This window comes from Herpailurus yagouaroundi, unplaced genomic scaffold, assembly GCF_014898765.1.
Source record: "Herpailurus yagouaroundi ecotype Mexico unplaced genomic scaffold, PumYag 128048, whole genome shotgun sequence".
Classification (NCBI taxonomy): Eukaryota; Metazoa; Chordata; class Mammalia; order Carnivora; family Felidae; genus Herpailurus; species Herpailurus yagouaroundi.
The window spans coordinates 37,770-58,345 of record NW_024422065.1 but is presented as its reverse complement, the minus strand read 5'-3'; the positions used below and the strand labels follow the sequence as shown (position 1 = coordinate 58,345).

The 20,576-nt window shown below is 38.5% G+C and overlaps 2 gene segments (V, D, J or C); both read left to right on the top strand.

Moving 5' to 3' along the window:
* The first annotated feature begins 6,554 nt into the window (after positions 1-6,554).
* On the top strand, positions 6,555-7,499 carry LOC121026535 (T cell receptor alpha variable 9-2-like). The segment is given in 2 exon segments: positions 6,555-6,655; positions 6,779-7,499. Coding segments are annotated over 2 exon segments (381 nt in total).
* A 4,695-nt stretch (positions 7,500-12,194) lies between these two features.
* On the top strand, positions 12,195-12,891 carry LOC121026538 (T cell receptor alpha variable 8-3-like). The segment is given in 2 exon segments: positions 12,195-12,381; positions 12,490-12,891. Coding segments are annotated over 2 exon segments (387 nt in total).
* Positions 12,892-20,576: the final 7,685 nt, after the last annotated feature.

Sequence of the window (20,576 nt, the reverse complement as noted above, 5' to 3'; positions counted from 1 at the left end):
CTTTCTATACCAACCTGAGAAGAGAGTTTTACAGAAACCTTTATTACTGGTGAGGGTCAATCACTCATCACTATTTCTGTTTTCCAAGTATTTGGCGGGGGGGGGTAATTTTTATAGTATCAATGTAATTTTTCAATATAAATGTCAAAAATTATGTCCTGTTTTACTTCTGCTCATTATCCCTCCATTAAAGAATCAAAGAAACAAAAACGAAAACAAGAAAGTTGGAATTGCACTTAACAACCACATTAACATTTAAAGTATCTGTTTCCTATTTTTTAATCCAAAAAATGCTATCTTTCTCAATTGATAAAGGACTTGTAATGTTTTTCATTCTATTTTGAAGTTTCTTACCTTTATCTTCAAATGAATTTCTCCCTCTAGATTCCTACATTTTCATCTGTGTATGATAATTATTTGAATTTTCTTCTTAACATTCATTTTTTGTTGGTGTTCCAAGTACAAAAAAGGCTATTTAAAAATCGCCATGGTATATAGCTAAGAGTTTCTAACTTTCAAAGTATTGATGTTTTGCAGCGTATTCTTATTGTCTAGACCATGAATTTGATTTTTATAGAGATAGCCTAACCTTAATCCAACATCTATAAGATAGCACAGTAAAAGCCATTCACTCTTGAATAGAGATGCATATATTCAAATTAAGAAAGTACAAGTGGAGGCAGTATATTAACAGAATAATTCAGGTTGATTTTTAATAAAAGTTGTTACTTATTCATATATATATATAATATACATATATATGTATATACATGTATATATGTTTATATACATATATATATACATACATATATATATACATATATATATATATATATATATATATATATATATATTTATCCAGAAAAGTCATGAGTGCCTACTCTGTACACATTTTCTGTCTAGAACACATTCCATTTAATGGCCTTATTACCATCTCTAGCATGGAAAAATTCAAATCTTAAAAGGTAGGCTTATCTAACCCTACCAGCCTTATCCATAAAATGGTCAGTAATAGTGAGTACTAGGGGTATACTGTGATGGTGCCAAGTTTGAATTCTTTCTTTTCTCTGTTCTTGTCCTTTACCACACCTCAAAAGCATTTAAGGCCAAGTGGCTCATTTTGTGTGTCCGCAGGCCTGCTATGCTCAATGTTCTACAATCCAAACTCTTCATTCTTTCCTATTTCCTCCTCTGCATGAACCCCATGTTCTCAGTGTCCTAACATTTGAATGGTAATGGTTGATTGATAGGTGATCTTGTACCATGCCTCCCTCTTATATTTGCATTTGGAAAACAGATGTATAGAGTAGAAATCTTAATAATAAGCGTGTGTTTAATTTTTATGAATTTTCAAAAGTTTATTATTTTTTGTGTTTTAGAGAGAGACAGAGAGAGAGAGAGCAAGCTTGCAAAAGCAGGTGAGAGTGGCAGAGGGAAAGAGAGACAGAATCTTAAGCAGACTCCATGCTCTCATGGAGCCCAATAGGAGGCTTGACCTCATGACCCTGGGATCATGACCTGACCCAAAATCAGGTTGACCTGAGCTCAATGAACTGAGGCACCGAGGAACCCCAATAAGCATTTTTTAAATCAAAAAATATTTTCATTGTGATGCACCTAACATTCCATTTACCATGTGAATAATTTTTAAGTGTACAGTTCAGTGATATGAAGTACATTCACATTTTTATACAGCCATCAGCACCATCCATCTCCAGGACACTTTTCATCTTGCAGAACGGAAACTCTTTACTCATTAAATAATGACTCCCTATTTCTCCTTTCCTCTCAGCCCCTGGAAACATTCTAGTTCTTGTCTCTATGGATTGGACTACTCTACATACCTCATGTACATGGAGTCATACAGTATTTGACTTTTTGTGACTGGCTTATTTCATTTAGCATAATGGCCTCAGGGTTCATCTATGTCGTCCCATGTTGTCAGAATTTCTTTCTTTTGAAGGGTGAATAATATTCCATTGTATCTAATACCACATTTTGTTTACCCATTCATCTGCTGATAGGCACTTGAATTGCTTCCACTTGCTGGCTATTGTGAATAATGTTGCTATCAATGTGGGCATGTAAAAATTTCAGTAATTGCAGTATATTCCCAAATGCTTTCAATTTTGGTTGGTCTGTGCCAAAATGGAATTGGTGGATCATACGGTAATTTGATCTGTATTTTTTGAGGAACTGCTATAATGTTTTACCCAGAAGCTGCATTTTACATTCTCACCAACAGTAAACAAGGATTCCAGTTTTTCATATCTTTGTCATCACCTGTTATTTTTTTCTTTTAACTGTAGCCATCCTTACTCCTGTAAGGTGGTATCTGATTGTGGTTTTGCATTCCCCTAATGAGTAGTGATGTTTAGCATCTTTTGATGTACTAATTGGTCATTTGTATATCTTAGGGTTTACCTTTGTTTAATTAGGTTGTTTGGTTTCTTGTTGTTGAGATTTAAGTGCTCCTTTCACATTTTGGATGTTAACCCCTTATCAGATATATGATTTGCAAATGCTTTCTTCAGTTTCACAGGTGGCCTGTTCATCCTGTTGATCGTATCCTTTGATGCACAGACATTTTAAATTTTGCTATAGTCCAATTGCATCTTCTGCTTTGGTGTAAAATTGTGAAATTATTGCAAAATCCCATGTCATAAAGATCTTCCTTCACGTTTTTTTCTAAGAGTCTTTGGTTTCAGTTTTACATTTAGGCCCTTTATTCATTTTGTGTTGATTTTTTGTATATGGTGTAAGGTTAGGGTCCCATTTATCTTTTTTGTGATGTGGATCTGAAATTTTCCCATCACCACTTGTTGAAAACACTGTCCTTTCACAATGACGTGGTCTTGGAACCCTTGTTGAAAGTCATCTGACCATGTATGCAAGGATTTATTTCTGCACTCCCTATTCTATTTCATTGGTCTATATGTCTGTCTTAATGACAACACAACACTGTTTGGATTACTGTAGTTTTGTATCAAATGTTGCAGTCAAGAAGTGTAGGACCTTATTCTTCTTTTTCAGCGTTATTCTTCTTTTTCTAGATTGTTTTGACTATATGGGGTCCCTTGAGACTCCTTAGGAATCTCTGGTGGATTTTTCTATTTCTGCAAAACAGACCTTTGGGATTTTGACAGGAATTGCATTAACTGTATAGATCATTTTCTGTAGTATTGACATATTAACAATATTAAGTCTTCCAATCCATGAACATAGATGTCTTCCCATTTCTTTGTGTCTTCTTTAATTACTCTTAGCAGTGTCTTATAATTTTCAGCATACATTCTTTAGTCCCTGTAGTTAATTTTATTCCCAAGCATTTTATTATTTTTGATGCTATTGTAAATGGAAATATTTTCTTTTTTTAAATTCTTATTAATGTTTATTTTTGAGAGAGGAAAAAGAGAGAGAGAGAGAGAGAGAGAGAGAGGGAGGGAGAGAGAGAACAAGTGAGGAAGTGGCAGAGAGAGAGGGACACAGAATCTGAAGCAGGCTGCAGGCTCTGAGCTGTTAGCACAGAGCCTGACATGGGGCTCAAACCCACAAACCATGAGATCATGACTTGAACTGAAGTTGGACACTTAACTGACTGAGCCACCCAGGTGTCCCTTAAATGGAAATGTTTTCTTAATTTCCTTTTGGATGATTTATTGTTAGTGGATGGAAGTGCAATGGAGTTTTGTGTGTTGGTTTTGTATCCTGCAATTGTGCTGAATTCATTTATTAGTTCTAAGGGGAGTGTTCTTTAGAGTGGAATTTCAGGTGCTGAAATTGAGTTGAGAATAAGGAATTTGTTCCATGCATTCATGTAGGCCCCAAATCTTCAAGCATGCATAGGAATATTAACCTCATAATGGAATCACTTTATATCTTTAATACATCAGTGCCTTACAAAATGTAGTTTAAAAGAGACATGAAAGTATAACGTCTTTGTGAGAATAAACATTCTAATGTATGATGATGGTGTGCTGAATAAGATAAAGAATTTGTAATTGCATGATGAGTTTTTAATGCACTGTTTAGCTAGTAATTGAGAATACTCAGCTAGAAGAAAACAAGTTCTGTCCTATTTGTATATATTTTCATTTCAGGATAGTTGACACACATTATATTAGTTTCAGGCATACAACATAGTGATTTGACAAGTCTAAACATTTTGCTGTGTTCACAAGTGTAGCTAGCATCTGTTACCATACAAAACACTATTACAATATCATTGACTCTATTCCTTATGCTCTGCTTTTTATCATCATGATTTATTCATTCCATAAGTGGAAGCCTGTATCTTCCACTCACATTCACACATTTTGCCCATTCCCCACCTCCTCCCCTCTAGCAACCATCAGTTTGTTGTTTGCATTTGTGAGTCTCCAGCAGCTTTATTTTTAACAGCCCCCAAATGGGACTAACCGAAATGTACATTACTAGGTGAATAAATGAACAAATTCTTTTATATCTCTGTAATAGAATGCTACTTAGCAACAAAAAGGAACAAACTTTTGATACTTACAACCATGGAAGAATTTCAGAATAACTATGCTGAGGAGAAGGCAGACAAAAGAGTATATGTGATTCTGCTTATGCAAAATTATAAATTATGTGAACTATTCATGACAGAAGTGTTGCCTGAAATGGGGGTGGGAGAGGGTTGAGAGACGGATTGCAAAGAGACATGAGGAAGCTTTTGAGGATGATGCATATGTTCATTACTTTGACTGTGGTGATGGCTTCACAAATATATATATATTTATATGTTAAATCTTATAAAATTGCTCACTTTAAATTGGTGCAGTTTATTTTTATGTCAGTTACAAATCAATAAAGCCATTAAAAATCCAAATTTAAGAGATCTCTGTTCTCAATGTTGTACAAGTCTTCTGGTGTCACTCAAAATGCGAAACACTTTTCCTCTAGGTTCTCATTGGCTTAAACTGTTTTTTTTTTTTTTTGATAGTGTAGATAATGACTTTCTGCATCCACGTGCTATCCTGCTTATTTTCAAACCAGTGTTATCTCAGTCTATCTGGCATTCTCCCTGCCATACCTGTATAGAAGTTGATAGCTGCTTGTCCCAAATTCCTTCCTAGCATAGTTTTGAGGCTGGTTGTGACAAATTGACTTGGAAAGTGGAGAGGAAGGGAAGGGACACGTGAACCAAAACAATATCCACTCTTGAATTTCTTACTCCCCTCTGCATGTGGGAAACCACTACATTGTTGTCTCTGGACTCATGAAGCTCCTTGATGTGAATCCATGGACAGTGGCTTTCAACAGTGTGAGCTAAGCTTCTGTCTCTGTGTTTAGAGATACATGTGTACAGAGCTACAGAAGATGTGTCCCTCTCCAGAACTTTATCTTGATAATCCTGATCCCTTACCTTGTGGGGAGAAATTATTTCATTCAAGGTTGGCAAGAAAATGTAACAAATGGATGGCAGTCAGAAGCATCTTTGAGCCTAAAACTTGTTAATAGTATAGGTTTAGTATTTGTTGCCTATTTCACATTTAACAGCCACCTTATAGTTACATCAACAAACAGAGAATGAGAATCTCCGATCATTCAATAGGGATTCAACAACTTCATTTATGACGTTTCTTCTGTCTAGAACTCATATATTCACTTTTTACTGGTTTGGAAAACCGGGAATATTTGACTATTAAAATTTTTGTTTACAAAATAGGGTGACTTTTCTTCTGAAAGCTTTTGTTAAGAAGATAGTAATCCTTACAATTGGTATTATTTTAGGACCAAGAAATACTATATTTCAGATAAAGACCACATGTTCATTATTTCTGTTCAAGAAATATTTAGTAAGTATTGGGGTGCCTGGGTGGCTCAGTCGGTTAAACATCCGACTTTGGTTCAGGTCAGGATCTTGCGGTCCGTGAGTTCGAGCCCTGTGTCGGGCTCTGTGCTGACAGCTCAGAACCCGGAGCCTGCTTCAGATTCTGTGTCTCCCTCTCTCTCTGTCCCTCCCCTGCTCACACTCTATCTCTGTCTCTGTCTCTCTCTCTCAAAAATAAATAAACATTAAAAAAATATTCAGTGAATATTAAAAAAGGACAGCCACTGTTCTAACATTGGGGTACAGTGTTGAAAAACACAGAACCACTTAGTAATGACTTGACTTCTTATTACTTTCTCTGTATTCAATCCCAGCCATTTTCTGGCAGTCAGTGGATTATAGGCTGGCCCACAGTGGATACGTGAAAACATAAAGTACAGAATTAAAATATGTTAGAAGGTTGTTATCTTCAGCTACAGAAATAATGCTCTGGGATGCTTTGTTAAAGAACTTCCACATCAGGTAGTGACCTAAGAACAAAATAGACCTGAGAGGTCAGGATTGCTGCTGTTCAGATTTCCAAGTGCCACCTGAAGACTGCCATGTGCCTCATAAAGTCAGGGACAAAGACATCTTGCTGACTCTGGGAGGACTCTGGCCACCATGCATCCCGTTTCAGTCCCCGTCCAGCAGGGGGTGCAGCTTCCTAACACAAACACCTTTCCTGAGAAATGTGGGCTTCCACTGATCATTGCTCTGTCTCTCTAATGCTTCCTGCTACGAATGAAGCACATTAGCTAGGTGACACTCTAGAGATGAACTCTTCTCCAGGCTTCGTGACTGTGGTACTCTTGTTGCTTGGTAAGTAAAATGCCTCTTAAAATTTGGATTCTTTCTTCTGTTCTGTCAGCAAAACATATAAGTATAAATTTATCCAGGATGTTTATGTCCAAGGTAACACAGGTCTCTTTTCTTTTTTCCCAGGACAAACCCACGGAGACTCAGTGACCCAGATGGAAGGCCCAGTGACCCTCTCCGAAGGGGAGTACCTGACTATAAACTGTACTTATTCAACAACAGGGACCCCCACTCTTTTCTGGTATGTCCAGTATCCCGGAGAAGGTCCACAGCTCCTCCTGAAAGCCTTTAGGGACACGGAGAAGGGAAGTCACAAAGGTTTTGAAGCCACCCTACAAAGCAAATCCAAAACCTTCCACTTGGAGAAATCCTCAGTGCAAGTGTCAGATTTGGCTGTGTACTACTGTGCCCTGACAGACACAGTGACAGAGTCTGCAGGGGGAGCTGAGCGCAAACTCTGAGCAGAACAGGGGCCCAGATGCTGAGCGTCTCTGACTGATCCACTCTGGTTCCAGCACAGTGTATGGTGGTTTGTTCCTCAGTGTCTGCTTGATACAAAAGTCATACAAATGGCTAGAGCATAGAAACCAGAAGGTGCTGAGGTCCAGCCCCAGCAGGTCCAGGGGTTCCCAAAGGATGAACGGCATTGGCGAAATAACAAATGGACACAGACAAAAGCAGTGCGTTAGACTGGCTGCTTTATTGTGGCAAACGTGTCATTATATTTGTTAGCAATTTCCTGGTAGCGTGCATCATCTATGTTTCTTGGCGTTACCTAATTCTAAAAATGTTCCTTTGTGTAAGCACCCATTAAGGAACATTATGTTTATTTTCCTGTTATGTTCCCTCCTGCCCTTTTGGTTATAGATTAATTTCTTCATATTACTTTCATTATGTATCTATGTTTATTTATAGTCTGTAAAACGTTTGCTTTGCTATTTGCATGAAAGGTCATCTAGCGCTCAACACCTCAAGTGGAACGTTTACAGGGACATGACTTCTTTTTTATTTATTTATTTTATTTTTTAAAAATCTTTTTTTAAATGTTTATTTATTTTTGAGACAGAGAGACAGAGCATGAATGGGGGAGGGTCAGAGAGAGGGAGACACAGAATCTGAAGCAGGCTCCAGGCTCTGAGCTGTCAGCACAGAGCCCGATGCGGGGCTCGAACTCACAGACCGTGAGATCATGACCTGAGCTGAAGTCAGACGCTTAACCGACTGAGCCACCAAGGTGCCCCCAAAATAAAATACTTAGAAAAAATAATGGTTGATTAAAAATACACATTTATCTCTTGATTTTCTCTAAAACTCTATTCAAGAGATGGTAAAAACATCCCACAGAGCAGAAACCCACAAAACCAAACAGAAACAGAAAAGAAGCTATCAGCAGACCGTGATGCCAACAAATTTTAGAGAATGAGCAGTATAGGCAGAAATGCAAACTTGTGTGAGAGACTTGATAAAGAAGAAAATGAGGCCCAGTGCAGAAATACCTCTGTGTGTGCTGGACCCTCCGGGAAGGCCGAGGGAAAAGAAACCCCACATATTTTTGAATATTTTGAATAACTGAGGAAGAGGATGTTGCCTGTGTTGGTACATGCGTGTATGCCTGCATGCACACACGTGTGTGTGTGTGTGTGTGTGTGTGTGTGTGTGTGTGTGTGTACTGATCGTATTGGCGCATAGGGAAGGAAAATAAGTGGACCGCGAGAGAAAATTCATAAGGAACAGAACAGCCACGCACTCCACGGCCCTTTATAGCAAGCAATGATCACTTTCTAAACTAGCAGAAAATTGGAAGTTGATTTTTGAGGAATTGAGAAGAGCACATAAAAAATTTCCTTCCAAATCTGTGTTATAAGCTTTCTGATTTTTGCTTATCAGTTATGCTTTCTTTTACTTAAAAAATTTTTTCCCTTCCTCCCTCTAACCCCACTGTAACCACTGATCTTTTTACTGTACCCATAGTTCTGTCTTTTTCAGAATGTCATATAGTAGGTATCAAACAGCATGCAGCCTTTTCAGATTGGCTTCTTGCACCTAGAAATACGCATTTCACTTTCCTCCCATCTTTTCATGGCTGATGGCTCATTTCTCTTTTTTTTCATATTTCTTTAATAATTTCAAACAATGATTTTTAGAATTAGAGTAAATCCATATACTCGTGTATCTATGTTGCTAAATTGGATTGAACTTGGTCTATGATATTTTTACCTACGAAAATAAGTATTTCCTTCAGTGATAATGATAATTTCAGAATGTTTTGTGTTATGGACTGGATGTGTTCTGCCAAAATTCATACGTTGAAGCTCTAGCCCCCGGTGTGATGGTATTAGGAGATGTGGCCTTTGGGAGGTAATTAGATTTAGATAGGGTCATGAAAATGGGACTTCCATGATGGGATTAGTGTCCTTATAAAAAGAGGAATAGATATGAGAGCTTCTTCTCACCACCAATTGAAGGGGTCTATCTATAAGCCCTAAGGAAGGAGCTCACCAGGAACTAATCTGCCAGCAGTTTGATCTTGGACTTCCCAGCTTTCAGAACCGTAACAAATATCTGTTGTTTAAGCAACACAGTCTATGGTGTTTTGTTACAGCAGTCCTAGATGACTAAGGCATTCTGATAAAACAAACTTTTTTTCCAAATATTTCTTAAATAGTTTAAATTACTGTAAAGATATTTTAATTCATATACCACTGGCTGAAAAATCCTTTATTCTGTGGGAATCTTAAGGCTGACCTTTATTTCCTTAGACTTCTGTTTTTAAAGTTATTTAGACATTAGGTGACAGCTCATTTCTTTTTAGCACTAAGTTTCCATTGAAACTTAGTTTGGACATACCATAGTGTATTTACCCATTCTTCTACTGAAGGACACCGTGGTTAGTCAAGCGAGCCAGGCATATTATACAGATAGCGAAGTTGGGGTGGGCAGAAGAGGAACAGTGTGTAAAGTTCATCTCAGGTTTTCAATTCTGCCATTCCATATAAACTTCAGCAGACATCTAGAGTCTATAGCTCTATAAATCCATGATGAAGATAATTCTTTGAGCACAGGTACCAGGATAGGAATATTTCTGGGCATTATAACCATGGAAACTGAACAAAAAATATCCCATTATCTGCTTTCAATTTTTTGACTGTTATGATTAAAATTCCCTAGTCCAACTGATAAGAAAATTATTTCAATACCCCCACTATCCTACCTTTTCATATATCTTGGCTGAGAGTAGAGTGAACAAGAATGAAGAGAAGAGATAAAAATAAGGAACAAAAATATAGTGCGATATTTACTTTGATCGGCAACATGGGGCCTGGCCAGAATCAGCTGTGTGGGTGAGGGGGGGGGCCCAAAAATTGCACAGGAAAGGTACAGAGCTGGAAATTAAATCAGAGTGAACGTTTTGTAGACATCCTATTTTTTACCAACTAAATTCTGGTTGGAATCATTTTCTATTTTGTCTTTCTTTGTTTCTAGAACTTTGCTGATATCAAGAAACTGTATTTACTTCTGTAATACACTAGTTTTTCTTTATCAGTATTTTTATACAACTGAATTTTTACATTGTCTGCCAAACTATTCAATTTGGGGAATGGAGCCACTCTTCAAGGATGTGTAATTCATTGAGAAACTGACTCTCCAGAAATATCATTCATCCTTCCTCAGTCACAAACCCACAAATGTCTTAGATAACATGTTTTAAGAAAAAAAAAAAAAACCTTTTACAGTCATGTATTGGAAATATCTCCCCTACCTCCTGCACTGTTGGCAAGCACAATTTTGGAGAGATTACTGTGCACAAAGATTACTGTGTATGTGCTCCTTCAAATATGTATTTTTGTATTCTTTGGGGAAATACCTAAGTGTGCAATTGCTGGATCATAGGGTAGTTCTAATTTTAGTTTCTTGAGAAACCTCCATACTGTTCTCCAGAGTGGCTGCACCAGTTTGCATTCCCACCAGCAGTGCAAAAGAGTCCCCCTCCTTTCTCCACATCCTCGCCAGCATCAGTTGTTTCTTGTGTTGTTAATTTTAGCCATTCGGACAGGTGTGAGGTGTATCTCATCATAGTTTTGGTTTATATTTTTTTGATGATGAGTAATGTTGAGCATCTTTTCATGTGTCTGTTAGCCATCTGGGTTTCTTCTTTGGAAAAGTGTCTGTTCATGTCTTCTGTCCATTTCTTTCTTTTTTTTTTTTTTTTCAACGTTTATTTATTTTTGGGACAGAGAGAGACAGAGCATGAACGGGGGAGGGGCAGAGAGAGAGGGAGACACAGAATCGGAAACAGGCTCCAGGCTCTCCATCCACCCAGAGCCTGACGCGGGGCTCGAACTCACGGACGGCGAGATCGTGACCTGGCTGAAGTCGGACGCTTAACCGACTGCGCCACCCAGGCGCCCCTCTTCTGTCCATTTCTTAAGTGAGTTATTTGTTTTTCGAGTGTTGAACTTGATAAGTTCTTCATAGATTTGGATAGTAACCCTTTATCAGATGTATCGTTTGCAATATCTTCTCCATTTCCGGAGGCTGCCTTTTAGTTTTGTTGATTGTTTCCTTCACTGTGCAGGTTTTTATCTTGATGAAGTACCAATAGTTCATGTTTACTTTTGTTTCCCTTGCCTTCGACGACATGTTAGTAAGAAGTTACTGTGGCTGAAGTCAAAGAGGTTGCTGCCTCCATTCTCCTCTAGGATTTTGATGGTTTCCTGTCTCAAATTTAGGTGTTTCGTCCATTTTGAATTTATTTTTGGGTATGGTATAAGAAAGTGGTCCAGTTTCATTCTTCTGCATGTTGCCTTCCAGTTTTCCCAACACCATATGTTGAAGAGACTTTTTTTTCAATTGGATATTCGTTCCTGCTTTGTTGAAGATGAATTAACCATATAGTTGTGGGTCCATTTCTGGGTATTCTGTTGTGTTCCATTGATCTGCGTGTTTGTTTTTGTACCAATACCATACTATCTTGATGACAACAGCTTTGTAAGATAGCCTGAAATCCAGAATCGCAATGCTTCCAGTTTTATTTTTATTTTTCAGGATTGCTTTGGCCATTCAGGGTCTTTCGTGGTTCCATGCAAATTTTAGTATTGTTTGGTGTAGCTCTGCAAAAAATGCTGGTGGTATTTTGATGGAGATTGAATTCATCTTAAACATTTTAAGTGTTGTGTTGTAACTTGAATTCTGAGTCTGATATATTTTTTAAAAACTGATTTCTTAGTGAAATTCATTAGTCTACTTTTATATGACACCTCATTTCTAACAGGCCTGGGAAGAATACACCATCATAGGTTTGGGAAGAAAGAAATATATTGTGCAGAACTTTTCATACCTCAGAAAACAGAAGGAACACATAAATTAGTTCTTGGAGGGGCCTCCAGGGGACGATGCTGCACAAACTAGAGATCTTGTTGCTCAACATCATCTGCTCATGCCACCGCCCCCCCCCCCCCCGCAGCTGGCTGAGCTCTTTGCAGACAGAGACAGGGACAAGAATCATCCGTCAGAAAGCTCCAGGCTCATCTCAGCAGCTTTTGCATTTTTATCTCAGCAAGGAACTTGTCCAAATTTACTTTCTCCACCCTTCTTATGTCTGAGGGCTTGGCTTCCTCAGCCAGTTTCTTGTCTGCTCAGGGGGAGATTTTCCTGAGAAGAGCCACTGCCTTTCTACTGCTCGGCCATGTTCCTGTTGCTTATCTCAACACTGGGGATATTTGCCCTGCGTGAGTAAAATTTCATATTAGTCTATAGTTCTACAGATTCAACTGGAAATACTGACTTTTCATTGTGAAGTGTGCACTGCTTTCACTGACACAACACTGATTTTGCAGGAGACACCGGAGCCCAGTCAGTGACACAGCCTGATGTCCATGTCACTGTCTCTGAAGGAGCCCCTCTGGAGCTGAGGTGCAACTATTCCTATAGTGGAACTCCTTATCTCTTCTGGTACATGCAGCACCCCAACCAAGGACTCCAGTTTCTACTGAAGTACTTTTCAGGGGACACCCTGGTTAAAGGCATCAAAGGTTTTGAGGCTGAATTTAAGAACCATGAAACCACCTTCCACCTGAGGAAATCTCGAGCCCTTGGCAGCGATGCGGCCAAGTACTTCTGTGCTGTGAGTGACACAGTGTCTGGGACTGCAGGGGGAGCTGAACACAAACCACCATGGTAGGGGAGTTTTTGGAGACTGACGGTCTCTTCCTGTGGTATTATTAGAGATCTCTTGCTGTATGATGCCAAATGAGACAAATAGAGCTGAGCAGACTTAGCTATTTCTATATAATTCTATAACTCCATGTGTGATAAACTTAATTTAGCAGGTTTTTGGTCTTTGTAGAAACTACATGATAATAAATAGTATTACAGAATGATGGAGAAGATAGTGTTCTGATCATATAATACCAGGATGCTTAAAGACTGGCCTTGAGGTTGACCGTCTACGAGGTTAACTATATGAGTTTTCATTTATCATTTCTTCTGTCAGCCAACCCAGAAAACAAAACATGAACTCCTCATGTTCTTTCCCTGAAAAGTTTGCCTGCTTGTTTCTTTCATCATTCACAGATCATCTTCTTGGAATTTTTTTCCCCCTAGATCTTACTGTGTTGGTCAGAATGTGTCAGAATATTATCTTTGAGTGTCAATTCCTTTATTTAAGAGGGACTCTGAAAATTTTTAATGTATTTATTTACTTACTTACTTAATTTTAGGGGGTGGGGCATGAACAGGAGAGGGGCAGAGAGATGGAGAGACAGAATGCTAAGCAGGCTCCATATTATCAGTGCAGAGCCCATTGCGGGGCTGGAACTCACAAAGTGTGAGATCATGACCTGAGTTGAAATCAAGAGTTGGACATTCAACCAACTGAGCCACCCAGGCACCCCTTCTTTTAGTAATTTAAATTCTACAAATCTTCACCAGAAATTTGTGGATATAATCTCTTTTGCTGCTTCCAGCTATGGACATTTTTTTTTCTTCTTGCTTTTTCTCCTGTTCTTGTTTGATTTCATAGTTGGAATATTAGAGTTTGAATCTTATATGTTAACAACATTATAATTAATGATGTAGTAATTTTAACAATGCCAAACTCTGCTAGAAATATTGATAAGAATTGCAGTGAATACTAGGTGTCACTGGACCCAGTATAAACTTATAACCCAGTATAAAATTGTTTTGTGTTAGGATGGAAAGAACTGTGTAAGAAGTTTTATGGCCCTTGTGTTCTTGAAGTCTTAGAGATAACAAATACTCTGCAGAAAGGGGAGAAAGATAAAGAGGAAGCTTTCTAGCTGCTTCTTGGTTTATTCTATAATGTGTGAAAAGTGCCCAGCAACCCTCAAAATATAGAGAGACTAAGTAGATCATCACTAACGATACATCAGAAGATCAACGGTAATTTTTAGGATGTGGTGATATGGTTATGTGTAATAAATGTGTTTGAGTGATTGCTGGAAGGGTACAAGGAAAGTAAACGCTGGTGTTGGAGACATAAAATCTGGAATAAGGAACTTGTATTCCTTTAATGTCCTTCCCCTTCCCTCCTTCCCTTTTTATTTTTGGACCATAATCTCTCTACCTCTATTTTCAGGTGACACTATCATCAGCTCAAGTACATTGCCCAAAGGGACTGTGGTGGGCGCTTTTTTCAGATTAGTAGGAGAAGGAGAATTACTAATGTTTTTGATTCCGAACTCAAAGTGAGTTTGAAGAAAAATAGGATTTATATCAAGGACCCTGAGCAGTTGGGAGATCATACCCCCACCTTCCCAACCCTAACTCTACCTGAAAAATCAAAGTACCCTGTCCTTCTCTCTCCCTTTCTGCTTTTATTATTAGTTATTTATATGATTACGTATTTTTTATGTTTATTAATTTTTGAGAGAAAGAGACAGAGCATGAGTGGGGGCGGGGCAGAAAGGGAGGGAGACACAGAATTCGAAGCAGGCTCCAGGCTCTGAGCTGTCAGCACAGAGCCCGATGTGGAGCTTGAACTCATGACCCGTGAGATCATGACCTGAGCCGAAGTTGAATGCTTAACCGACTGAGCCACCCAGGCGCCCCAGGTTACATATGATTTTTATGAGGAAATTTCTACAATAAAGAATTATATTAAGAATAATGTGGGAATCCTGAGTTATTTTATCAAACTAATAATTCTGACTTTTCATGTAATTAGCCAGTCTTACCCCATACCTCAACACTCAGAAGTGGCTGGCCTAATTGAAAGACATAATATCTTACTGAAGACTGAGTTACAATGCCAGTTGGGAGATACACCCTGACTGATGAGACTTTGTTAGTAGAAATTAACATGTGCTTCAAATCAGAGAAATTTATGTTACATTATGCATTACTGTCTTTCACATAGACAGAATCCATGGGCCCTGGAATCAAAACACAGATGTGGAAGTGGGCTTCTCTTACTATTACAGCTAATAACCCACTATCAGACTTTGAGATTTCCATACTGGCAACTTTATGCTATGTGGATTTGGAGATCTTAGTCTTTTTTTTTTTTTTTTTTTTTAATTTTTTTTTCAACGTTTTTATTTATTTTTGGGACAGAGAGAGACAGAGCATGAACGGGGGAGGGTCAGAGAGAGAGGGAGACACAGAATCGGAAACAGGCTCCAGGCTCTGAGCCATCAGCCCAGAGCCTGACGCGGGGCTCGAACTCACGGACCTCGAACTCACGGACCGCGAGATTGTGACCTGGCTGAAGTCGGACGCTTAACCGACTGCGCCACCCAGGCGCCCCTGGAGATCTTAGTCTTTAGGGAAGAATTCTTCTCCCAGGAGACAAAAAAAAAAAAAAAAAAAAAAAAAAAAAAAATCTCTCTACTCAATGGATGATAAGTATAACTCCTGGATATTTTGAGCTTCTCAGTCATTGAACCATAAAGAAAAATATCTATTGGCTGGAGTGGTTGATCTTGATTAACAAGAAGATATTGGGTTGCTTCTACACAATGGAAGCAAGACTACTATGTTTGGAGCCTGTTAGTACTTTCATGCTCAGTGGTGAAGCTTAATGGAAAACTATAGTTACCCAAACAAAACTGGTTGAGGGCAAGGGAAATATAAAGTAGAGATTGATTAAGGAAGCAATAGATGTCAGTCATAGCCTTGTGACAAATTACAGAAACAAAGTTGTAGTACTTTTAAATTTATTTCTTTAATGTTTATTTATTTTTGAGACAGAGAGAGACAGAGCATGAACGGGGGAGGGGCAGAGAGAGAGGGAGACACAGAATTGGAAGCAGGCTCCAGGCACAGAGCCCGACGCAGGGCTCAAACTCACAGACCCTGAGATCGTGACCTGAGCCGAAGTTGGAAGCTCAACCGACTGAGCCACCCAGGCGCCCCAAAGTTGTAGTACTTTTAAAAAGTGAAGTATAATGAACATATAATGTTATATTAGTTTCATATATACAACATATGGATTCAACAATTCTATACATCATTCAAAGCTCACCATGTGAAGTATAGGCAAAGTCATAGTACTTTTGCATATTTTGTAGTTTCTTGTTATATATGTATGCTTATTTGTATGTGCTAAATCTTTCCTGCTACTATCTTTCCCATTTTCATTTTATATACAACCTTTTGGAAATTAACTTTACACTTTAGCTTATAGGTAACAGAATTTTTTAGAGGGGCTCTGAATCTGAAGAGTTATTAATATCATCAGTGATGGCACAATTGTATCCAGGCATCTCCTCATTTTGGGGAAAGGGTGAGAAGTTTTTTTTCACTTGCCAAGAAGGATAGCAGTATCCTGAAGGAGGTAAAAATATTGAATTGTTTTGTTGTTACATGTGTTTCAAATATGTGTAGAAGTTTACATATAGAAGCTGAGTAGTCAAAGGGGTGGGAGAGATTTATTAACTCTCAGCTCCAAATTCATCTTTTGCTTGTTCTTAAAAATAGATTTGGTCCCTTCAAATATTTTCTTTGCCAGTTGGCGCAACTTTAAACTTTTCAGTAGCAAGTGCAGGAAGAGAGGGATTTGTCTCCTTGTCTGTGTTCCCTCTGGCAAGCTCCTGCAGCCTGGGGGCGTCTCCAGCGACCAGCTCATGCCAGCACCTGCACCAGCTTCCTGCAGGGCAGTGTTCAGCAGCACCCAGGGGGACAGCAGCTTCCCTTAGCACCCCCATTTTTAGGTGGGTGTGTAGAAGAATGCCTCCCATAAGACATGTCCTTGTGAACATATTTTCCCAGCATCCCAAAGGACGGTTTTCTGGCAAGTTCTCAAGGGTGGATTTCCAGCAAGGTCCACTGTTACCGCACCATAGTGACTTCTCTGCCATCCAGTGAGCCACAAGTGTGTCTTCTCCAAGGTCTGAGTCTCAGCCCTGGAGTGGATGGGAACCTTTTCCTGCATATTGTATCCCTGAGCAGTGGCTACACTTTACAACCCCTATTCCTGTAGGATTCCTTTTTCCTTCCTACTAGCCATTTCCTTTTTACTCCAATATTCCGTTGTAGTTAATAATTCTTTTAGGTTTCCCCTAGTCAATTTATTGTGCAGTTTCTCTCTCCTGAATGGACCACTTTTGTTCATTCACCAGGACACTCAAGCAGCTGGAGAGCATCCCCCATTTTCTCTTCCCCAACTCTGCCTGAGACGTCAAAGCAGATTCGACTTCTTTACTGTTTTATAGGATTATTATATAAATATGATAAACTTCCCATGATAAAGGATTATGTAAAGGGGATTTTGGAAATATTATATGAATCACTATTGAGTTATCAGTGAATTTAATTTCAATTTTTCCCATTTTGTCTATATTTGACTAGAAATTCATTATAGCACAGAGGCAAATTCTAATCAACTTTGGCAATATTTTATTTTAACTAAAACAAATGATCATTCATTGACTAATGAGAATGTGTCTGGAGATGGTAATTCCTAGTCATATTCTTGCATTAACTCCCTTATCCATCCTTATTTCTGATTTTTTCTGTCTTTTAAATAGGACGGAAAGGCAAAGAGAATATTAAAACAATCTGAAGAAACAATACTCCGTTCACCTGAGCAAGATTTTATGTGTCCCCTTCCAGTCATCCTCTTCCTGACGACAATGACTGCTCTTATTGCTATCACCGAAGATTGATTTTAACTGTTCTAGAACTTTAAATCCAGGAAATCATATGGTAGAGACTCTTTTGTACCTTGTTTCTTTCATTAAACAAGATTCACCCATGCTCTTGTATCAGTCGCTCATTACTTCCTATTCCTAAGTATCCTACTATCTGAATATATCACACTTTGTTTATTCACATCTGTATCCACCACTGGCTGGACACTAGATCTGTTAAGGGTGAAATCTTTAATTCCATTCATAAAGTTTGAAAGTACAGATTACCTTCGATTTTTATATTCTGTTGGTGCAAGAGTAGAGTGTGTCTCTAAAACATTTTAGCCAAGACATGTATCTTAGATACCTTTATTTAAAGACTCATGTTGGGGTGCCTGGCTGGCTCAGTGGGTGGAGCATGTGACTCTTGATCTCAGGGTTGTAAGTTCAAGCCCCATGTTGGGTGTAGAGATTACTTAGACAAAAAGACCCAGGCATAACATTAATTTTGCTACTTAATATACCCCTAATTTGCCAATGAAAACCTAGCATATGGTATGCTCTCTTATTTAGTAAAGTTTCACATATTGCTCAAGATGTGGATATCTGAATTTTAGTTTCCTGTGCCATGGCTTTCCATTACAATGTAAGCTGATCCCCCCTCTGCAATTTGTTTTCCTGATGAGGATCATTGCCTCTCCTTAGAGTTGAAACTTAATTCAAGTGGCACAAATATATGATATCTTACTGTCTGTGTTAAAAAGTTTTAAGGTAAATGGCACATCCTAACACTTTGATATATAGTTGACCCTTGAACCGCGTGGGGAAGAAGGAAATGTGTGACCACCAACCCCCTGCACAGCATCCCTGACTTTCCCTCTGCCTGGAGTCATTTTCACCTACTAGCTTCATGATACATTCATTCACTTTTTCATAATTTCAGCTCCTAGAGAAACATGTGCACATATGAATATAGAAGAATGCTCAGAAGGGTTTATTGTTGTTGTGTATTTCATAGATTAAAAAAAATCAACCTCTTAATACTTCTTCAATAGAGGAAGGGATGTATAAATGGTGGTATATTCCTAACATGGAAATAATGCAACAGAAGGATATATGTGTGTTAATATAATAAGACCCCTAAGATTTATTACTGAGTTTAGTTTCGTTCTTCCCTTTTAAAGAGAGAGCAAGCTGGGCGAAGGGCAGATGGTGAGAAGAGAGAGAGAGAGAGAGAGAGAGAGAGAGAGAGAGAGAGTCTTAAGCAGATTCCAAGCTCAGCATGGAGCCCAAAATGGGGCTCGACCCCATGAGCCGAAATCAAAACTTGGGTGCTCAACTGACTGAGCCACCCAGACACCCCTATTATTGAGTTTATAAAGCAAGTTACAGGAAGGTATGCACAGTATGTGTCATTTTGTATTAAAAACCTGTAAATAAAACTATATTATATATTTTCTATGGATTCTTATATTTGGGACATGTGTAAAACACCTGGAATCATCAACTCCAAATTAGTGAATAATGAAAAGGTAAAAATTGAGAGTTGTAGTCATAGGGGATTTTAGTCTTTATGTAATGTTTCATTCCTGTAGTAATTCATGCATTCATGAATTCCTCTTAAAATTAACAAGTAATAAGCTATCATAAAGGTTTATGTTTTCCTCTATGCTTCTCATCAAAAAGGCAGAAAAAAGAGAACAATAATTTTCTTCATAAACTTTGTCCAATCACCCCACAAGCAAGTGTTTCTCCCTCCTCTGTGATAATAAATCTTTTAGTTCATTCTCCTCTTAGGGTCCTACTCTTTGACTCTACTCTATTTATGTGTAATGGCCTTCCTGGTAGACTGTAACCTACTGTCTCATCTCTTTTACATATTCTTAACACCTGGTAAATTGCCTCATTTATGGTAAAACTTCAGCAAATGTTTATGCATTTATTCTGCACTAGGTAGAACAACTCAAATAGCACAAGATGAGAATTGCCCAATTGTCTTACGTTATTGTCTTCCATGAAATTCCATTTTATTTTATTTCATTATTTTTAAATATTTTTAATGTTCATTTATTTTTGAGAGAGAGAGAGAGAGAGCAGAGAAGAGGCAGAGAGTGAAGGAGACACAGAATCTGAAGCAGGCTCCAGGCTCTGAGCTGTCAGCACAGAGCCTGATATGGGGCTCGAACCCACTAACTGTGAGATCATGACCTGAGCTGAACTCGGCTGCTTAACCCACTGAGCCACCCAGATGCCCCATGAAATTCCATTTTAAAAGTAGGATTTGGGGGCACCGGGGTGGCTCAGTCGGTTAAGCAGCCGACTTTGGCTCAGGTCGTAATCTCACAGTTGGTGAGTTTGAACCTGGTGTGGGACTCTGTGGCTAACAGCTCAGAACCTGGAGCCTGCTTCAGATTCTGTCTTCCTCTCTCTCTACCCCCTCCCAGTTCATGCTCTCTCTCTCAAAAATAAATAAACATTAAAAAATTTTTTTTAAAAAGTAGGATTGGTTTACTTTTAATCCCCATTCAGTCTAAGCAGTTACTTTGTTTCCTGGTCATCTGCTTCATGAGGAAGCATGGAAGAATGGAGCTGGGGTTGCTTGGTCTGAAGTGGTCTTTGTGAACTGTTCTGGTCCACTAGGGGGCACTCTAGGCTTTAAAAGAAACAAAGATTTTTTTTTTTTGTTTGTTTGTTTTCCCAATAGTAAGAGAGTTGAACAATTATAAAGAACAGAAAACATGTAAGCCAATGAAATTATAGATAGCAAAGGTGGGGGAAAATGGGCAAACATACTTGTGTAAGGTTCATCTCAGATTTTCAGAGTTGCCATTCCA